General features: G+C 35.5%; 1 protein-coding gene and 1 long non-coding RNA gene across 2 annotated transcripts; both read left to right on the top strand.

Annotated features, from left to right (window-relative positions):
- Positions 1–16,180: 16,180 nt before the first annotated feature.
- LOC145038329 (uncharacterized) lies at positions 16,181–17,728 on the top strand. Its single transcript, XR_013679322.1, has 3 exons — positions 16,181–16,355; positions 16,459–16,644; positions 17,220–17,728. It is a non-coding gene; the product is annotated as an uncharacterized LOC145038329 (long non-coding RNA).
- A 1,504-nt stretch (positions 17,729–19,232) lies between these two features.
- On the top strand, positions 19,233–21,643 carry LOC145041325 (uncharacterized). The gene is made up of 2 exons (XM_078989344.1): positions 19,233–20,485; positions 20,602–21,643. The coding sequence occupies exons 1-2, from the start codon at positions 19,272–19,274 to the stop codon at positions 21,398–21,400; spliced, it is 2,013 nt and encodes a 670-aa protein (XP_078845470.1). The 5' UTR covers positions 19,233–19,271; the 3' UTR covers positions 21,401–21,643.
- Positions 21,644–22,885: the final 1,242 nt, after the last annotated feature.

The raw sequence follows: 22,885 nt of genomic DNA on the forward strand, positions 1-22,885 counted from the left end.
ATCATGTTTTTCTGGGAACAAAATTCCGCAAAACTTTTCTTTAAAAAAATTACTCTTATTTGAAAATAAAGCATAAACAAATCGGTCTTTTCTGGCCTTGAAAATGGGGATGTCACAAATGAAGATCGGTATGGATCAATTACTCTACCCCCAACACTAAATGTTGCCTCAGATGCAACGGTAGAAATCAGGATCACAAGCACATCCATAGCCATCTTTGATAAAACACTGTACTTCAGTTTATGAACATTCCACCACTCCAAAGCCTTGAATGAATCCATTCATTTTTTTCCCTGGTCCCTATAAACACCTTCCTCCAAATACATATCTAATTCTGACTTCTCTAGTCTTTCCAAATCTTTATTTTTTATAAACTCCCCAAAAGCCTCCCATCGTGACCTAAGTGATGTTTTTAACACTTCATTTCCTCCACATCCATTTGCAGGCGTTGCATCTTCTCGGACTGATGCATCATGTATTTACAAATACACCTCATACATTTCATAAAGGGATTTCTTCACTTCTTCAGTGTTCTTTTCAGCATTGGAGTATATGGTTGGGAAACTAAATTCTACTAACTTCATTTTGAATCTTGGATCTAACACTAAAGCTATAGCCATGACAAGATGGCACTCTCCCCAATATTTGTCAAACATCTCCTTCATCTTAGTCACCATAGTCCTAATGAAATCATTTTTTGATAGAGCACCTTTATCCAAAGTATCTTTTACTCTAAACACCTCAATCAAATGCAGAGTGGATGTTGGATAATCACTTCCCGAAATGACATTTGTGCATACCTGAAAATAAGTTTCTTTAGTATTAGGCATGATAAAATATTTAAAATAACACTTTAAATAAAGGTAATATGCACCTCGAAACCTTCAAGATTTCACATACACTCTCGACATGTGCCCACTCCTCATCATTAGGCAAGTGATGGAAATATGGCTCATACTCCGCAAATCTATGATAATCAAAATAACTTAGTGATGTGCAATATTTGAAAATCTGAAAATCTAAACATTCAAAAATATTTTTATTAAAATGTAATGTATACCTTGGGAAAACATCTTTAAATTTTAATGCAACCGACAACATATCATAAGTTGAATTCCATCGTGTTGCTACATCAATCAATAACTTTCTATCTTGTATTTTCAGTTGATGTGCAATATTTGAAAATGTTTGAAGTCTCGCATCAAAATTGTTAATATGTTTGATACCCTAACGAACTTCCTCAATAACATAATCAATCATATCAAGTCCATCTTTCACAAGAAGATTCAAAATGTGTGCACAACATCTAACATGAAACAACCTCCCACCACACGTGAGTTTTCTCACTCTAGAAATAATTTATTTCAGTCTTCTCAACGCCCTGTCATTGTATGCAGCATTGTCTACAGATATCGTGTATATATTGTCCTCAATTTCCCAATGCTTCAAACATTATAAATACCATCAACAATATCAAGTTCGGTACAAGGAGGAACATGTACGAAACTCAAGACACATTTTTGCAATCTACAAAAGCAAGTCTAGATACCAATATGAATATATCAAATAAAATGGACATGCCTTATTAAAAAAAAATCAAACCTCCAATTATGATCAATAAAGTGCCTTGTGATAACCATGTACTCAATCTTCTGATGAGATGACTTCCAACAATCAGTGATCAAATTGATTTTTGAGGCTGCTTTGTAAGAGATTTCAGTGTTTTTTTCTCATGCTTATATATCTTAAAACAATCTACTTTTGTTGAAGTCCTGCTTGTTTTCTCAAATAATGGACTAGCTGACTTCATCATATGCATGAATAAATCATCCTCCACAACAAAAAAAGGTTGCTCAGTACCCAACACCCATGTAGCCATTGATTCTCTAATTTTGTTACTATCATACTTTGCATCAATCCTGATCAATGAAGGAAGTTTCTCATGTCCTGCATCTCCATCAGACTTAATAAGTGGAAAATTCAATAAATTCTATTTTTCTTCAAAATCTTCATGTGGCTTGCACATAAGCAAGTTCCTTTTTAAAGTTGATGCAGTCCCGCTATCACCATAAGTTAACTTTGTTTTACAATGATTACAATGAGCTTTTTTGGTACCATTAGATAGAGTCACTACAGTGAAATCGTCCCATGCCTTTGATGTTTTTTTTTTCATTTTCGTTTCATTACTAATTCCTCTTCTCCCGCTTGGATTTATGCATTTTGACTTAGAATATCATTTTGAGGAGTAGGTTGTTCATCAACATCTACTTTTATGGGAGCAGATTACTCCTTATTCTCAGACCCTTCCATTGGATCTGAACTCACATCACCATCCATAATATTTGCAGCATGGTTTATGAAAGAACATTTGTCAAAATATGTACATTTAATAAACATTCTCAATTGATTAACATTAAAGAATAAATTTTCCTGATAAGGATCTTGTAAAGCCCGCAGATCCGGGCTAGTCAATTTAGAGGCAATAGGGGTCGAAAACGACTTTTCTAAAAAAAGATTATTTAGAATAAATAATCTTAACCAAGTTGTAAAATATGTCACAAGGTTTCCGTACACATAAAGAACGCCGAAATCCGAGTTATAACGAAGAAGTTATGACCCGTCGAAGTTTCGCGTCGGAACCGGCACGGCGCCGGGAAGCGTAAAATAGTAAATTTATGATAGAGAGAGATTTAGACTTAGCGCTCTAAACGAAAGTCGTAGAATATGTTAAACTAAGAACATCGATAAAAAGAACGCCCAAATCTGACTTCGTATGAAGAAGTTGTGATTTTTTCGAAGTTTCGGATTAGCGGTGTACAACCCGAAATTCGAATTTTAGATCGATTGATTTTTATCCGACACAACCTAAACAAGAATCGAAGATCTCGTTATTAGTAGCGTAACGATAAAAATACAGACGAAAATGGACATCGGATAAAGAAGTTATGAGATTTTAACGGACCAATCCTGTCCCGACCTGTTAAAAATATAACTTTAAAAATAAAGTCAAAATTAGCCAACGGAGTCTAAACGAAAGTTGTAGAGTACGTCTCCACCTACGCGTGGATATAAAGAACGTCAAAAACGGAGTTCGTATGAACGAGTTACAAATTATAATAGCATATTTACGTATTAAAATAAAGTATAAATCATGTATACGTACATATATATATATATATATATATATATATATATATATATATATATATATGTATATATCATTAGAAAGGTATCGACGATGCGGTCATTATAAGACTAATGTTGAGTTCTTTCGACATTAGTTTAGTACAAATATCATTAAATCCATTTAAAATAGTATTATAGAGGGGTGTTTAGTTGTTTATATAACTAAAAGGTCATTAAGTAATTATGGAGGGTAGTTTTTGAAAATTCAATTAGTATAAATAAGAGCCTTGGGCTCTCATATTTCTTGCACCATTCTCTTGATTCAAGAGTCTTTCTCTCCTTATCCCCCGAGCATTTCGGTCCCTCGTGATTCGACTTCTCTTTCTGTAGTTTTAGTATAGTAAGGTGAGCACTGAAGCGTTGCACGAATCTTTCTTAGAAAGATTCAGCGACGAAGTTCTGCCCCTGCAGAGCCCGACTCCTAGCTAAAATCCCCTTGAAAGTAAGTTATGCTTACCCTATTTTAAATATAGTTTATATTTAAAATTAGTATTGTTATTATAAATTTATAATAAATATTTGAGCTATTATTATGACTTATATAGGTGTCGTTATAATATCTTTTAACTACTCGCGGTACGGGGAATCTGGTTTAAAGGGCCACATAGGGTTGTTGGATTTCAGAAGTGCTATACGCCAAAATGGTCCTGCCCTCTGGTGTTTTATGTCTGGCCCCTGTCTGTACATAGTAATTGGAAAGTATTGTTTAAACGCTTATATAATAATAATAATAATAATAATAATAATAATAATAAGACTAATAATTAGTCACGGTAATATTAGACTAAAATCTAGTGGTGATAATACTAGGTTTCGTCAAAGGAAATTATTTTAAAGTAAACGAAGCGTTGTCCGAGTACCGAGTCACCACCTTCTCAGGTGAGTGCATAGTCCCTTTCATCTTACACATAGATATGAAGTATTTTAATATAAATTACGTGCTATGTGTGCATATTGTCTGAATACTTACTGTCTATGCTGAGTGAAAGATTTTATACATGTTTTAAATGATTTAAACTATATATGTATTTTATATCTACGAAAATGTTGGGGTAAAACATGGGTAGATATAATAGATGAAATATGAGTTGGATGATGAGTTGAGAGGTGATATAGACTATAAGGTGTGGGTGAGAGGTGTACGATGTGAGAAGCCTTTTTTCCCAAACGATGTCCCCGTCACTCAGCAGAGTATGGATGACAACCACGGACTATCCTAGATAGTCCAGTGGAACACTATCAGGCTCGCAACCTGTAGGTGTTGTGAACGATGTGTTCACCCGGTGTACTCTAAACCTTGGTGATCATGCAGACTTGATACCTAGACCCTGGCGATCATGCAGACTTGGTGCCAAAACCTTGGCGACTATGCAGACTTAGTGCCTATTGTATAAATTCTGGCGACTATGCAGACTTAGTGCCTAAACCCCGGTGACGATGGACTTCGTGCCAATTCCTTAGAATGATCCTTAGGAATGTATGAACGAGGAATAGTTGATTGTTTGATTGTTTGAAAATAATAATTATATTATTGTGGGTTGAAAACCCTATGTACTCACCAGGTTTCCCAACCTGACCCACTCAGTTTATTTATATCACAGGTGTTGATATGAAGTCACATTACACTGAGAGATTTAAAGAGATGTAGATCACTAGTGTAAATAAATGTAAGTTCTGTTTATGCTTATGTTTCTGTATTAACGATGACATCCCAAATGATTTAAAATGAACAAAATACGTATCTTCGAAAATGTTTTAAAAACGTATTTATCATGTTTTTCTAGGAACAAATTCCGCAACATTTTTATTAAAAGAAGTACTCTGATTTTTATAAAACATAAACAAAAATCGGTCTTTTCTGGCCGTGAAAATGGGGATGTCACAGTTGGTATCAGAGCATTAGTTTAAGCGAACTAGGAATATGGATTTATTTCTAGACTTAAACTTAGAATGCTAAGTGATGATTGTGAGGAGTGTGTCAAATAGATTTAGGAATGATGCCTAAATTCCTTTTACGTGCTAAATGATGCTATAGTTTGATCGGATCTATGGTCTGTTGCCGACCGGATCTGGAAACCTTATGTGTTTAGGATTCTAAACGTACGAATACGATATTAGAACTAGCATATAAACATTTTGGAGTGATAAGGATGATTTAAACGTCAATCTTAAGTAAAGGTCTAGATTCACCTTATTCGGTGTATAGATCAAGATAGCAAGGACCCGTAGCGGAAACATGAATGCAAATGGGAACCGGAACCAACCCCCGGTGATTGAGAAAATACCGGTTGTGGTAACCGCTGCTGAGCCAATAACAATGGCCGTAGTGCAAGCAATGATCCAGGCAATGTTGGATCGTCAAATGGAGGAAACCAGACGTTTGCTCCAGCAAAATCGAGAAGAAGCAACCATACAGATCGAACAGCCCGAGTTGAACGAAGGGCAGACTGAGGAGGGAAACTACAGTGGGACTGTTGTGATGGGTTTTGTTCATAAGACATCCTATGTGCTCATACAAACCCTAATGCTTGGATCTAGGTTTCTCTATTGTACATGCTTTGAATCCAAGACTATAAACCCTAATTCTAGCATACATATAATCATATTAACATGAGAATAAGTTTATAGTGTTACCTTAATTGTTATGTAGCAATAACAATCCCAAATCTCCTTGTATTGACTTTGGAAGGCTTAGAGTCACCACTCCTCTAATGGCTCACAAACACCATAAGCAAGAGGATGAAGAGGAGAGAGGTTGGAGGCTGCCAAAAACGTGTGTAAACCCTTACAAGAACCTTAGCCTCGTTTTTGAGCCTTAAGGGGTCTTTATATAGTTGGGCTATTAGGGTTATCTAACAAGGAAACCCTAATTTGGATGCTTAAGCCCTAAGCAACCCATGGACTCCTTTTATCAAGCCCATGGACGATTTCCTTATGGGTTTCCCATTAGAATTTGTCCATCCCTTAATACAAGGCAATCCATGTCCCAAATCATAATTATCTTATAATTACAATTCCAGTCCCTTAAGTTTAATTAATCTCTTTTAGTCACAAAACTAATTACCAATTAATTATTGACTAATATTAATTAAACAATATGATTTCTCCTTTAATATATTATTCCCATAATATATTAATAAATCATATTTAATCCTTACTCTCCATAATTCATCCTATCAAGTTGCTTTGGTGAAGGCAACCCAAAAGGACCATGCACCATCGAGTCAAGTACATACCAAAATAGTTATGGACTTAGACACTAATCCAACAGTCTCCCACTTGGATAAGTCTAACAACTATTCTGCGTATGACTTCAGATCCTGATCTGCAATCGTAGCTTTCCAAAGCCGCTGTCAACTCTGATCATATCAGATACGCATGTCCTTAGATAAGGGATCATATATTCCTCCATTCTAGATATCGTATGAGATATGATTTCAAATCATTCTCTTTGTACTATATCTCGATTTCCGATTTATGACGACAGACTAATTGAACAAATCAAATTAGCCCTAGCCCGGCCGAGCATTTACGTATGTCATCACTAAACCATCGAGGGGCCCAAAGATATCGCTTTTATCCTACTTTGGATAAAAGGAACGGATAAACTTTGATACAATGCTCGCTTGCACTCACTCACCGAATCACACACAACAATATGTTTTATAACACCAAGTTACTGGTGCGTTTACATATTATCAATGTGCAACCGATTCGCAAGATACAACTCACACATCTCGGTTTCAAGAATATAAGATGTTATCGTCTCACTAATCACTCGTAATACAATTCATGGAGTGATCCAAGTGAACGTGGGTTTAATCCAATGCTCAAATCATATTCATAAGCACTCATGAACGTTGCAGCAAACATTTGCTTATGTCTAATACTCTTCTAGACAATCCACACACCAATTCACGACAGTCTTCATTCATATCTACTTCCAACATATGAACGATTGTGGCTCGTTTGAATAATTCAATTATTCTTAATAAACTCAATTATTCTGGAAGTCAAAACATGCAAAGTGAAACACAAGAATAATACTAATCCCATATGGCCTCAAACCTTTGAGTATAAACAAAACACGTTTTATTTATCACCATATCGATTACTCATTATTTGTTGTTTCGGGTAACCAACTTTTTACTTGAATCATTACACTTGTCCCATGCTCCTAGCATGCACACAATGTTTACCTATGGTTCTTACTTTTGTGAAATAGACAAATTGAACACATTTCCAATCATTCTCATTTCACAACTCCAAATCCATTTTCTTAAGTGTAAGAATATCAAATTCTTGTTACTTATAGAATATACTAGATTCTAACACTTTATGCAACGATCCTTTTATAATGTCACTACACCAAAGTCCCAAAGACTATTGCCAATGATATTACAAATTTCTCTATCGGAGATTGTTACAAGACAATTCCTTAGATATGATGTCTCTCACTCAAAGTACATTCCTTTGAACATCCTTTTGCATAAAGTTTCTAATCTAGACATAGATTTTCAATATTTACTTCCTAATATGAACACGCTTCCATATTTTCCTCATGACAACTCATTCTTAATAGAATCCTTTCTATTTGTAATGATGTCGATATGGTCCATCCAATATGGAAACATTTCCATATTTTCCAATACTATACTTCCAACTACTCACAAGCGACCAATCCTCGTCGAACTTTGGATTGTCCTTTGATAGTTGTTTAATTATTTTAGTCAAAACCAATTCTAGTCCCTTTTCCCTCTAAATGCACTAGACATTTGGAAAATTTTATAATGGTCAAACATTAAAGCATTTGCAATCGATCCTATACCCAAAGCGTATGGGACATGACGCATAATGTTTTATTTGCTATGTTCTCAAAATTCGAATTGTGAAGAGGAATGTCGTAATCATAATCGAAATTTTAAGAACACACTATGTACCCTTGACTAAATTTATTAACATTCCACAACCTAATCCTTTAGATTTGAAATGAAGCATAATATTCTCTCCCTTAATTATAGCAAAACAACCTTTCAACTCTTACATTTTGCAAAGTATGACTCTTGTTTTTTATAATTAATATTGCCAACTATGCAATACTTGCCTTAATAATCATACAATCATAACATTTATGCTCCCACTATCATGATGATTATTATAAAACATAACACTTATGCTCCCACTAGCTTCGAGATGTATTCATAAACATCTTAACTTTCAGAAAAACAATACTTATTGAATTTCTTAAGTTCATGTTTCTAATACTTAGTGCTTTGATAATCTTTTATCAAGACTTCTTGAACTTATACACTTTTGCCTTAGATAGTTCATATGTGTGTCTTAACAATTAAGACTAATTGCCAAACCTCACAATTCAAATTATGGAAAGGGATGTCGTAACCATGATTGAATTCGAGAATGCAATTTTACAATCACTATCTTTTAAAATCTTTCTTAGTGAAAACATTTTCTCACAATCATTTTCATGAAGGAGGAAATCTTATGACACTTAGATTTAAACGGTGTATGTGTTCCTATCCATGTGAATTTGTTAAAAACCAAAGTTTACGACAAATTCAAACTCATATGGATCGAACTTTCTTAATATTGATTTCTTGCCTTATGGTAGCACAGCTGCCCACCACGTCTTCCAAGTAGTTAAGTAGCTCACCTTTTCCTATCAATGTACTTTCCATTGATCAAGGTCCTTGCCTTTTATGCATTCAAATGAGAACTCATAGGACTCACATGCATAATTAACTCGATTGGATTGGCACAGAAACAAAATAATGTCTTCACGATAGGTTGTAAACCTCAACTCGTGTGCTAGTGATGATCGATAAGGCTTATTTGATTTGTTCTTGAAACTTTTCAAGACTATTAAGACTCCCACTGACTCCTTGACATATACGATTCTCTTATCAAAACATTTCTTGACAAACAAATATTCAAGAGTTAGTGTAGCTTATATCAAAACAAAACACAACATAATTTTGGTCTTAGTTGGTCTTTGTCTTATCCAAGACATCACAACTTTCCACAATTGATGAATGTTATAAACCTTCTTAATACTATTCACTCAATCTCACAATCTTGACTTTAAGACTTGTTTTGGAACGAAGTATGATTGACTTCTTGATTTGACCATTTCTTCAATCTTTGATTCCTCTTCTTGGACATACAATTGTACCAAGATTCATTAGAGGATCAATTGAGATATGGTTCTTAATCATTAAGACCTATCATAAAGCATAAAAGCTACTCTCCCTTCTTCTTAGAATGGAGAAACTCTTATCTTTCTGCCTACTTGATTCTTCTTATTCGTTTTGTTATTGATCTAAACCCTTTAATCAATTCAAAATTACACTTAATCTTGTAAGTGTAATCATATTTACTAAGCCTTTAGTAAATCATGACGAATATCTTTGTTACTCTTATGGTGAACTTGATCAACACACAACTTTGTGTACTCGATCTCCTAGTCCTTCACTTGACACTTTGTCAATGAATTAGTCCAATTTCAAAATACGAAATTTCTCATTCATCGTGCATCCACGTTGCATGATTCCAAGTTTCTGTCCAATTGAAACTTGGGCGATGAGAAACTCTCCCTATTTGGTAAATTCTTGACATTTCCATAAATAACATAACTAAGAATCATATTCATTCGTTGTAGAAATACGCAAACATCAATTTTCACATAACGATTTCATTGCAACGAAGTAAACAAATAAATAAATAAGTCAAAATTTATTTTATTTATAAAAGCAGCGGAAAAACATTTGTCCTTACAATGCAAAATCAATTGAAAACTATGTAAAAGGAAAATTTCTAACAACTCTATCATAACTATCTAAGCTCAAAATCCAATCTTCAAGTCCATGCGATCGAGATCCATCACTTGTGATTAGATTCATCTTGCTCTCTTATCAAGCTTCCTTTCTTTTCACCGATCCTTCAAAACATTCAAATGCAATCTTATCACATCATGTATTAAGAATCAATGAATAGGAACTTAATAGAGTTAGATAGTGGATTCTTACCTAAAGCGTAGTCATACTTTTGACTCTCCCATCTCTAAGATCTCTTAGGTAAATAGGGCAACTTCGTCTCCAATACCCCTTCTCTTGGAAATAAAAGCAAATTGATTCTTTTGGAACAACACATGGAACTACTTCAAACATCGCCTTTCACTTATGATCAAAATTTTCGATCATTGCATGTCTTTCATTGCCATTGTCTATATCCATAGAGGTCTTGAAGGCAGATTCACCAATCAACTTTGCTTTTCTATTGTGCCAAACCATTGTTGATTCAACAGAAATAAGCATGTAGGTGAGATCTATAAGGGTCACGTCGCGGTTCATCATATAGTACTCTCTTACGAACTCACTATATGAGTTAGGAAGCGATTGAAGAACCCAATCAATAGCCATCTCTTCACCGACAACGGATCCCATCATTCTTAACCTATCAATGTGTGACTTTATCCCTAAGACGTGTGCACACACCGACTTGCCCTCTTTATGTTTACTTGCCAAAAGGGCTTGAGGTGATCTTGAACTTTTCAAGTCTTTGAACTTGTGGGTTAGGGAGAATAATTGGAGGAGGAAGAGGAAGTGAAGCATGATCTCTTGTTCCTCGATCGAATCATGGAATATCATCTTCATGTGGAATGCTTGTTCCACGGGATTTGGGAAAATCATAATTGTAGAACTTTGACATCTACAAAACGGGAGAAAACAAATTCAAGTGAGTTGATCTATTGAGTCCTTAGTAAATCACCCAAATGAGATACTAAGGCTAGAACCCAACACAATACGCTACAACCTAGAAAAGGGATGTCGTAATCTAGTTGCAGAATATTTGAAGGTAAGTGAATGACGATTCACTAATTTCCACCATGAAAAACGAAAAAGAAATTTAAGTTTTAAATCTATGAAAACTCCTAGAAGCTTTGAGATTCATTGAACTTTCAATGGCATGTTTAAATCTCGATATGCCCCTCTTGTTTGTGACTGGGATGCCGAGGATCACAAAGCGGGTGTGAATAACCATGCAAACTTACATGGTGCCCTCACATGTTACAATCACCTATTCGATGTGCCGGTAAACCACACACGCTCCACCGAACTATGACAAACATTGAGTCACCCTTTGCTACCTTTGCTTAGAACCATTTAATGTGCCGGCAAACCACACACGCTCCACTAACGTCTTCGCAAGGGCACAAAGTGTAATTTCATGGAATTGCATCAATTCACTTTTGCCTAAGTAACTAAGATTGGGAATTAGAAAAACATTTAGTTACTTTGTATTTCATTATACTTATAATGGAAGGTTTCGTCCTATCCTACCCGTTCGGCTAACGACCCTCCACTAGTCAAGAGTGCGGTGGGTAAGAGTGGATACCCATTCAATCGCCATTTTATAGGCAATTTCCTTAAACACCCCTTATAGACCAGCTTCGTGAATGAGGCCTACTAACGGTAAGACTGACTTTTACTCATACATATATATAATGTTAGACTTTTAATGTTATATATAGTATAGGGTGTATTTTATACTTTTAAAATACTATCTGGTTAACTTTAACAATTACACTTTTAATTCAATTAAAAGGTTAACCTAAACCTTTATGGATTTATTAAATCTCTTTTAATTATACTCCTTAATTAATTAATAAAACCATAAGGGTGTGATTTGAACTTTTCAAAACATTACTAGGGTTTTAGAATTTAACATTTCTAATTAAACCTTTAATCAACTTTTAAATTCCAAAACTTGAGGGCAAGTTTTGAAACCTTTTTTCAAAACATTAGGGTTTTAACTATTTAAATTTCAAAACTCCAAAACTTTTGGGTTCAATTTTAAACTATAAAACCTAAAGGGGAAAATGTGAAACCTTTCATAACAACAAGAATCAAATAACAAATAATCTAAACTAACATTTAGTTACATAATTATCCATATTTGATTTGTTTAATGATTTCTTGCAAAACAATTTATCAATTTACTTAAAATAATTAATCAATTATCTTATAAGGAAACAATTATCTTGTTAATTGATAATTATCTTTAATTAGATCAAGAATATAGTCATATATATCATAAAATCGGATTTATATTGATCTAATATGATAAGGTAACTATCCTAATGCAAAAACAGCAAGAAATCCCAAGATAAGCATTATCTGATGAGTTGACTCGTCGAGTCAGGCATGGACTCGTCGAGTCTGCATGGACTCGGCGAGTTCAGCCATGGACTCGGCGAGTCCAGCCTCCATAAGCCAAAAAATAGAATTTTTCAGTTATACAATGCATCAATACAATTAAAACCAAGCTAGGCTCTGATACCACTAATGGGTTTTGTTCATAAGACATCCTATGTGCTCATACAAACCCTAATGCTTGGATCTAGGTTTCTCTATTGTACATGCTTTGAATCCAAGACTATAAACCCTAATTCTAGCATACATATAATCATATTAACATGAGAATAAGTTTATAGTGTTACCTTGATTGTTATGTAGCAATAACAATCCCAAATCTCCTTGTATTGACTTTGGAAGGCTTAGAGTCACATGTGTCACTCCTCTAATGGCTTTCAAACACCATAAGCAAGAGGATGAAGAGGAGAGAGGTTGGAGGCTGCCAAAAACGTGTGTAAACCCTTACAAGAACCTTAGCCTCATTTTTTAGCCTTAAGGGGTCTTTATATAGTTGGGCTATTAGGGTTATCTCACAAGGAAACCCTAATTTGGATGCTTAAGCCCTAAGCAACCCATAAACTCCTTTTATCAAGCCCATGGACGATTTCCTTATGGGTTTCCCATTAGAATTCGTCCATCCCTTAATACAAGGCAATCCATGGCCCAAATCATAATTATCTTATAATTACAATTCCAGTCCCTTAAGTTTAATTAATCTCTTTTAGTCACAAAACTAATTACCAATTAATTATTGACTAATATTAATTAAACAATATGATTTCTCCTTTAATATATTATTCCCATAATATATTAATAAATCATATTTAATCCTTACTCTCCATAATTCATCCTATCAAGTTGCTTTGGTGAAGGCAACCCAAAAGGACTATGCACCATCGGGTCAAGTACTTACCAAAATAGTTATGGACTTAGATACTAATCCAACATGTTGGTCAAGCCAACCCACCGATAGTTAGGCAAAACCACCAGGATGGAGGAAATGATGGACGTGGATGCAAATACAAGGATTTCATGGCGTCCAAACCACCGAGTCTATCTGGAAGCCCGACGCCGGTGGAAGTCATGAACTGGATCTCCGAGATGGAGACGATGTTTGAGAGTTGCGAGTGTAGCAACAGGCAAAAGACCGCTCTCGCGGTTCCTTTGTTGAAATCTGGAGTACTAAGCTGGTGGAAGCTACTAGCCGATTCGATGCCCAAAGGAGAAGCGAGCAAGATCTCATGGGAGGATTTTCTAGTGCAGTTAAAAATGCAGTACTGCTCTGAGCAGGATCTTCTGGAGATCAACAACGAGTTTCAGAATCTAAAGAATGGGAAGATGAGTGTCATCGAGTATGCTACAAGTTTTACAGAGAAAATGAAGTTTGTTCCTTATCTAGTTCCAACTGAGCTCTCCAAGGTCAATAAGTTTGCTCATGGATTACCAGCAGACTTTGGACCAATGGTCAAACAAGCAACCACTTTGAAAGGAGCCATCTGGGCAGCCAGGAATGTTGAGACCCAGATTAGGGAAAAAGGTCTGGAGAGAGCTGAAGTTGGCGAGAAAAGGAAACATGAAGGATCATCAAAATCCAAAAAGGAAAAGAAATTCTCAAAGATTGAAGAAGGAGGAGGAGGTGAAACCAAGTGGTGCGAGAAGTGTAAAAAGAAGCACTTCGGGAAATGTAGCGAGGAGGTGACTTGCTACAAATGTGGGAAGACAGGGCATTACGCCAGCAAGTGTGCGTCCAACAAGAAGGTGTGTTATGGATGTAACAAGGAAGGGCATATTTCCAGGGACTGTCCGGGGAAAAATAAGGCAGCAAGACCAGAAACGCCACCGAGGCCAAGGGCATTCCACATGATCCTCGACGAAGCAGAAAACCGTGCAAGGAATCAATGATGAGGACTTCATATCCGAAGATCAAGTTATGCAGTAGCCCTAGTGTCGTACGATGTAGCCTATTAGAGGCATAGTCTAGGGTGAACCTGGACACCTATGTAATAGTTTCAAGAAATAATAAAACCTACGTTTTGTTATCTGATGTGTTAAAATGTTATGTGATTTTCTTGTATGGTGACTTGGGAAACTGCGGGACACGACTTGGGACGAGTATTAGTAGGTGTGAATGGTAGTAGAGGCCTATACTACTGGAAGCACATGACTCACACTTGGATCAGGGAAAGTCACAAGGTTACCAAGAAGCTAGTAACTGATTCTGTTTTTTTTCAAGTATGTCATTACCATCGTTTCGATAATGACTAAAAAGATTGTTAATTTCCGACCCTAGTGGTCGTACCGAATTGAGTCCGACTACGATGAGTATGTTGCGTGGTTCAGGGAACCAAGTTCGATGTAGCGTCCGACTTAAACCAAACAATTGAAATCAAAGCGATCAATAGAAGTATCGCGTTCGTTGTTAAAGAAGTTGGTAGCCAGAAACGCTACATGTTAAAGTGTGATTATATCACATTAGAACATGAAGGAAGGCATAGTCTATTTTAGAATTTAACTCTAAGAGACCTAAGTCTAAACGTGCATCACATGATGATAGGTCATAATTTGAAGTCTAGCGTGAAGGAGAAAGAAGGTGCACGATCGAGTATTGCTTACAGTCAATGAGTCTAAGAGATAGACTTGAAGGAATATAGAAGTTATAATTATTACATAGGATGAAGAGATGACGTATGGAATCATTATACGATCCCTATTTCGTTGATGATTCCGGGACGTAATCATCCAAAGGGGGAGATAATTGTAACGCCCGCAGATCCGGGCTAATCAATTTAGAGGCAATAGGGGTCGAAAACGACTTTTCTACAAAAAGATTATTTAGAATAAATAATCTTAACCAAGTTGTAGAATATGTCACAATGTTTCCGTACATATAAAGAACGCCGAAATCCGAGTTATAACGAAGAAGTTATGACCCGTCGAAGTTTCGCGTCGGAACCGGCACGGCGTCGGGAAGCGTAAAATAGTAAATTTATGATAGAGAGAGATTTAGCCTTAGCGCTCTAAATGAAAGTCGTAGAATATGTTAAACTAAGAACATCGATAAAAAGAACGCCCAAATCTGACTTCGTATGAAGAAGTTATGATTTTTTCGAAGTTTCGGATTAGCGGTGTACAACCCGAAATTCGAATTTTAGATCGATTGATTTTTAGCCGACATAAGCTAAACAAGAATCGAAGATCTCGTTATTAGTAGCGTAACGATAAAAATACAGACAAAAATGGACATCGGATAAAGAAGTTATGAGATTTTAACGGGCCAATCCTGTCCCGGCCTGTTAAAAATATAACTTTAAAAATAAAGTCAAAATTAGCCAACGGAGTCTAAACGAAAGTTGTAGAGTACGTCTCCACCTACGCGTGGATATAAAGAACGTCAAAAACGGAGTTCGTATGAACGAGTTACAAATTATAATAGCATATTTACGTATTAAAATAAAGTATAAATCATGTATACGTACATATATATATATATATATATATATATATATATATATATATATATATATATATATATATACATATGTATATATCATTAGAAAGGTATCGACGATGCGGTCATTATAAGACTAATGTTGAGTTCTTTCGACATTAGTTTAGTACAAATATCATTAAATCCATTTAAAATAGTATTATAGAGGGGTGTTTAGTTGTTTATATAACTAAAAGGTCATTAAGTAATTATGGAGGGTAGTTTTTGAAAATTCAATTAGTATAAATAAGAGCCTTGGGCTCTCATATTTCTTGCACCATTCTCTTGATTCAAGAGTCTTTCTCTCCTTATCCCCCGCGCATTTCGGTCCCTCGTGATTCGACTTCTCTTTCTGTAGTTTTAGTATAGTAAGGTGAGCGCTGAAGCGCTGCACGAATCTTTCTTAGAAAGATTCAGCGACGAAGTTCTGCCCCTGCAGAGCCCGACTCCTAGCTAAAATCCCCTTGAAAGTAAGTTATGCTTACCCTATTTTAAATATAGTTTATATTTAAAATTAGTATTGTTATTATAAATTTATAATAAATATTTGAGCTATTATTATGACTTATATAGGTGTCATTATAATATCTTTTAACTACTCGCGGTACGGGGAATCTGGTTTAAAGGGCCACATAGGGTTGTTGGATTTTAGAAGTGCTATACGCCAAAATGGTCCTGCCCTCCGGATCACAGGTGTTGATATGAAGTCACATTACACTGAGAGATTTAAAGAGATGTAGATCACTAGTGTAAATAAATGTAAGTTCTGTTTATGCTTATGTTTCTGTATTAATGATGACATCCCAAATGTTTTAAAATGAACAAAATACGTTTCTTCGAAAATGTTTTAAAAACGTATTTATCATGTTTTTCTGGGAACAAATTCCGCAACATTTTTATTAAAAGAAGTACTCTGATTTTTATAAAACATAAACAAAAATCGGTCTTTTCTGGCCATGAAAATGGGGATGTCACGGATCTTTAATTAATAAAGAGTGAATAATATGAGTTATCTTCAGCAAAATGATAAATATGCAAACTTAAAACTAGAATTCATAATTCCAACAAGTAGAAAGATATGAACCCACAATTCAATCTCCTAAGAATCTGGACTTAAAAGTTAAAAGTAGTGTTTCATTTAAACCAAGTTAATATATCCCAGGAGACAAACAATCAAAAAATAGAAAAATAGAGATTGATAACAATCCCGTATATTCGACTGAGCAGAAAAAACAAGCATATGTGAATTCTTTCAGTTGAGTAGATAACTATTTTATCAGTTTAAGAAAAAAAGCACGAAGAAACAGACATTGATCCACTCTGTATGTATATAGGAAAAATGCTTTGAGGATCGAAAAGGGTTGTTGATAATAGGGGAAATCGAAGATCATGGGCACAGAAGAGGGTAACCACCCTTAGAAACATTCCTTCCTTCGACAATAAGACTCAGCAGAAAAAAAAAACATATGAGTGAACAATGAAGTAACTTACATCAGAAGACGATGGAGGTGATCAGAGCTAAGGATGACAATGAAGATGAGTCGTCGCTGGTCGGACTGACGGACCAATGGAGTGATGGTGCTCGATGTCGAACGACAGGGCTCAAATGGAGGGCACTAGGGAAGACATCGATGGGAGATCGTCGTCTGGTGGTCTTAGTGGTGTGTGGTCTCCGGCTCGCCGAAATAGGAATCGTCGGAATGTCGAATAGAATTGAATCACAACGAAGCAGAACACGAGAAGGACGTGAGGACTAGTGGCGGCTGCCTGATCATTTTTCTTTTGATTTGAAACAATGCAAGTGCGAAGTAACTCCCCTCATACGTTCATACCCAAAACCTAATTCAACAATTAATTAATTTTCCAAATATCTATTTTAATGTATAAAATATAAATATAAAATATAAATATAAAATGTAAATTATATTTATATATAGGCTCGTTTAGGCTGGCGAGCCTAATCGATCTTTAGTACACATGCTCGAGCTCGAGCTCATTTAATAAACAAGCTTAAAATTAGGCTCTCACTCGGCTCGGGCTCGATAAAAACCGATCTCAAGTCGAGCTTTTACCGAGTCGATCTCGAGTAGCTCGCAAGTAGCTTAGCTCGTTTGCACCCCTAGTCAGTGGGTTTTTTTCGACATTTACATGTTCAACTTGTTAAACTGTACACATTCAGTCGTTATGACCGGCTACTCCAGGTTAGCCAATAAAAATGACTTAATAAGGTAATATATTTTTCTATTTGTACACATTTAACACTTAATATTTTTGTACACATTTAGTCTTTAATATATATATATATATATATATATATATATATATATATATATATATATATATATATATATATATTGCAAAATAAGTCATTTTTATTTTTGTACTCATTTAGTACTTATGAATGATTTCTTAAGGTTTTTCTCATATTATTTTATATGGGACAATCATTAATAATGTGTTTAGAGCTTTTGATGCTTATGTACACTGTGATCTCGACTACTTGGTTACTTATATCATGTGTTCTGAATATCACAACTTATTCATACGATTTCAGATTTGAATGATCTTTATATCCATACGTTTGTAGTTTAGTCTATTACAACTTTTATTTAGATTACTTTCGTTAAAAAGTAATATATTTTACTTACGATCTTTATATTCATACTTTTTTTTTAAATGCATGTATGAATGTTTTTTTAGAAAATCGTAAGTAAAAATATATTATATTTTAACGAGAGAAATTTAGCGAAAGTTGTAGTAGACTACAAAACGAATACGTGGATATAAAGATCATTAAAATTTGATATCGTATGAAAAAGTTAGGATGTTCAGAACACAAAACCTAAGCCAAACCACAAGACCTACGCAATAAAACAGTCGAGATCGCAATGAACATAAACACCAACAACCCGAAACACATCATCAATGATTGTCCCACGTAAGATGTCGTGAGAAAAATTTTAAGAAATCAATTCATAAGTACTATAAAACAAAGATGAATATTAAGGATTAAATGTGCACAAAAATAATAATGACTAAATGTGTACAAATGATAAATATATTACCCTATTAAGTATTTTTTTTCGGCTAAGTAACTGATTATAAGGATTTAAGTACAATTAAGTGTAGACAAAAAAAAAAAAAAAAAAAAAAAAAAAAAAAAAAAAAAAAAAAACCCTCAAATGACTAGATGTCAATAATATCTATAAATCAAAAAATAAAAAATATATTACCTTTTCTTTTAATTATGATCCCAAAAGTTTAAGAACAAAAATATATCTGTAAATAGTAAATAAAGTTAAAGTAAAGGTGTATACAGCTGGAGAACTATAAGAGCATCCACCTTCCAACAAGACCCATTCCTCCCCAAAATTCTGTAAAAAGGAATGGAGCAAACCGCCGCTCCACCACAACCACCGCTTCTCTCCGCCACCATCGCTGCCACAACGGCAACCGTCAACACCACTACCACTACTACACACCCGGACTCCGTAGAGACTTCCCCTCGTTCCCGCAACAATGATTGTTGGGCAGAAGAAAATTCGCTATACCCATCTAACAATGGTTCTACGGCTGCGGCGGCGCCGGGTGGTTCTGCTAAGCTCCGGTTGATGTGCAGCTACGGCGGCCACATAGTTCCTCGCCCTCACGACAAGACCTTGTGTTACGTCGGCGGAGATACACGCATCGTTGTCATAGACCGCCACACTACTCTTTCAGACCTCACTCATCGTCTTGCCAAAACCCTCCTCCGATCCTCTATCTCATCCACGACAGCATCATTTACACTTAAATATCAACTACCTTCTGAAGACCTTGATTCATTGATCTCCGTAACCACCGATGAAGACTTGGAAAACATGATCGACGAATATGAGAGACTGAACTCGTCTACCGACGTTAACAAATCTTCACGGCTCCGATTGTTCTTGTTTCCGTCTAAACCAGAATCCGTTTCCTCAATCGGATCGCTTCTAGAGAGCACCAATAAATCAGAAGATTGGTTCCTCAACGCGCTCAACGGTACATCTTCGATGTTTTCCGATACTTCATCCGTGAATTGCTTGTTAGGTCTTGAAGATGACGTTTCGATCCCGGAAAAGAAGGATGCTAATCACAAAGGTGTGATCGGTAAGCATTTGAGAAATAATAATTCGGTTCAGGATGTTCAATCGGTGCCTGACTCTCCGATGTTGGAAACGTCATCATCGTTCGGGTCAGCCTCGTCATCCCCGTCACTGGTTAACTTGCCGCCGGTTAGAGTAAACGTGGATGATCAACAGAAGGTTGGAGGAGGAATCGAGGAGCAGTTTTCGCATATCAGTATACATCAACAGCAAATCAAACAACAAGAGGATGTGAGTTTTCTGACTGCGCCGGCACCGGTTCCGGTGGTGATTACCAGCGTGCCTATAGTTTCCAAGGTCGCGATCGCCGATAATCCGAATCGCGTGTTATCAGAAGATGAGAAATCAGAGCAGGGGTTTCAATTGGCCTATCGCAAGCAGCAACAGCAGCAGCAACAACAACAACAACAACAACAATATCAACATAAACAATCCATACCTTTTGATTTGCCTTCCCCGGGTTCGGTTTCAAGGTATCTCAAAGACCTCCACTTTCTTCTTACTTGTATGCAAATGCATGCTAGACCTTTGCTAAAATGCCAAGGTGTGTTTTTGTTCTGAATAAAGTTTATATTGCCATAAATTGCAGTGATGGCAGTATAACAAATCCCTTATCACGACGAACTCCCCCTGTGGTTTATCAAGATCCAGTTTCACAAGCTCAATTTTCTACTAATAACAACAACAGAGCTTCTGAACACATTCCAAGCAATATTCATGATCAAAACACAAGAATTCAGGTTCAAGATTCTGCTTATTTAATCTCAACTCCAACAACACCAACCCAAGTTGATCAACATCAACAGCATCCCCAATTGCACCACCAACCACAGTTCATTCATACCGCTGTTCCACCACCACAGTACATCCAGCACCACCCATACCCATCCGGGGCGGTTCCGATGGGATCTTACTACCAGATGTACCCACCTCATCCCCAGGGCCAACATCATGCTCCTCGCCCACTTGATCAGCATAATTTTGTGTATTATATGCCTCCTCCTAATAATCAAGTCCCACCACCTCCTTCTAGTTTATTCACCGGAGCAAGAACTGTCCAACCTGCAACTAAAACTGAATCTCCGGCAGGCATGTACAGAACAGCAAGCTCAGGGCCAGGTGCTCCGGCAACTCAACAACAACGTCATCTTCAGCCTCAGCCTCAGGCTCAATATGTTGGGTACCCTACCCCTGGAGGTAATTTTGGTTATGAATTTACTGATCCTTCAAAACATGTATACTATGCAACACCTCAATCTGCTTCTCCTTCTGCTTCTGCTGCACAATATCAAACCATGGTCTCAAGTTTGTCTGTTCCTTCTCCCGTTGAAGCTCCTGCTTCTCATCTTCAGACAGATAATAATTTGAGAACAACATCACAGCCTTGAGCCCTTGACAGGTGAAAATTTTGCAGCCAATTGTGTCTTGTTCTATTTTATTCTTATATTCTTATATTTTATTTTTTATCTTTTGCATTGGTATTGGTTTGTGGTATGTATTTGTGATTCTTGTTAAAAAAAAAAAAAAAAAAAAAAAGCTTGATTTTTTTATTCTTAGTATATGTGTAATGCTATAAAATATTATATCAGTCGATTGAATTGTTAATATATCAAAGTTTTACCTTACCTTAAGTCCTTGAGTGGGTGGCTTAGTGGCTAATTGGCTATGCTATATATATATATATATATATATATATATATATATATATATATATATATATATATATATATATATATATATATATATATATATATATATTCTTGTGTAGCAAGTGGCATGGTATTTGTTCCTATGTCCTCAAATGGCATCATCATCATCAGCATCATACAACTAACCTGATCTTCATGTAAAGATATTCTTCACATTAATTCTTATTATTATTAGCATATAGAATAGTAGTGCGACTCATTTTGACTTTCTTGAAAGTGGTGAAAGAATAATGATCGAGTGATTTATTGTACTCTTTAACCGAAGGGGTAAAACTTAAAAGAAAACAGTTGGCATTGCAAAAAAGAAGAGCCTGTGTACAAAATGGAAGTCCTAATTAAAGTAAATAGAATTACTAGAAGAATGTTTGATGTAAATGGTTTTGGTTTGTGTTTAGTTGCTTCCTCGGATCACATGATCACCATGCGAATAATAATTTAGGTAAAACTTGAAAATCTTCTGCTTTTTGCCTTGGGATTAGTCTAATGGTGATCACCTGTTATGAAACAAAACAGTTTAAAACTAAGATGGTCTTTTCAAAAAAATAATAATGGTTTTGTAAGTTTGAACAATGGTGAAAGTGGAAGAATAGGGGGGAAGTAAATGAAGATATGAAATAATTGAAAATGGAAAAGAATGAAATTAACCTGGTGTAGGCCCCACCCAACGAAAGAGTGTGGGGGAGGGAGAGTACAATGGCAAGTTGTCATCCACAATGGTAATACAATAACATACCTACTCTACCCAGCCATTCTCTACTTGTCTTTTTATTAAATAATTTCAGACTCTAATTAATTCTTTTGACTGTTGCTCCTTGTAATCATGGGGAATGGATGCAAACTATCAAGTCTCTCTCTCACTCCCAGAAACATGTAGTTTCTACCTAGAAATGTTATTTAAAACAAAAAAGTTCATATTTTAAAAAGCTATTTCAATTAGTTTTGATATGTTTTTTAAAAAATTTTCGTTTAAGAGTATGAATTTTAAGCTTTCATTTTAAACAAAAAAAAAAACTCATATTTCGAAAACTACTTCAAATAATGTATAATGGAAAAAATCTTATATATTAGATTATCTATAATAATCATTCTAATCACGTAGTTGCTGTTTCTTGGTATCTACTCATGTCATCTTGTGTAATTTGATATATTGTAAAAACTTCCAAC

This window comes from Lactuca saligna, chromosome 4 (genome assembly GCF_052625555.1).
Source record: "Lactuca saligna cultivar CGN05327 chromosome 4, ASM5262555v1, whole genome shotgun sequence".
Taxonomy (NCBI): Eukaryota; Viridiplantae; Streptophyta; class Magnoliopsida; order Asterales; family Asteraceae; genus Lactuca; species Lactuca saligna.

Excerpts from the sequence above, each read along its gene's own strand:
- LOC145041325 (XM_078989344.1), top strand. The coding sequence starts at position 19,272 with ATGGAGCAAACCGCCGCTCCACCACAACCACCGCTTCTCTCCGCCACC. Across the intron at positions 20,486-20,601 it reads TCCCCGGGTTCGGTTTCAAG|TGATGGCAGTATAACAAATC; the intron begins GTATCTCAAAGA and ends CATAAATTGCAG.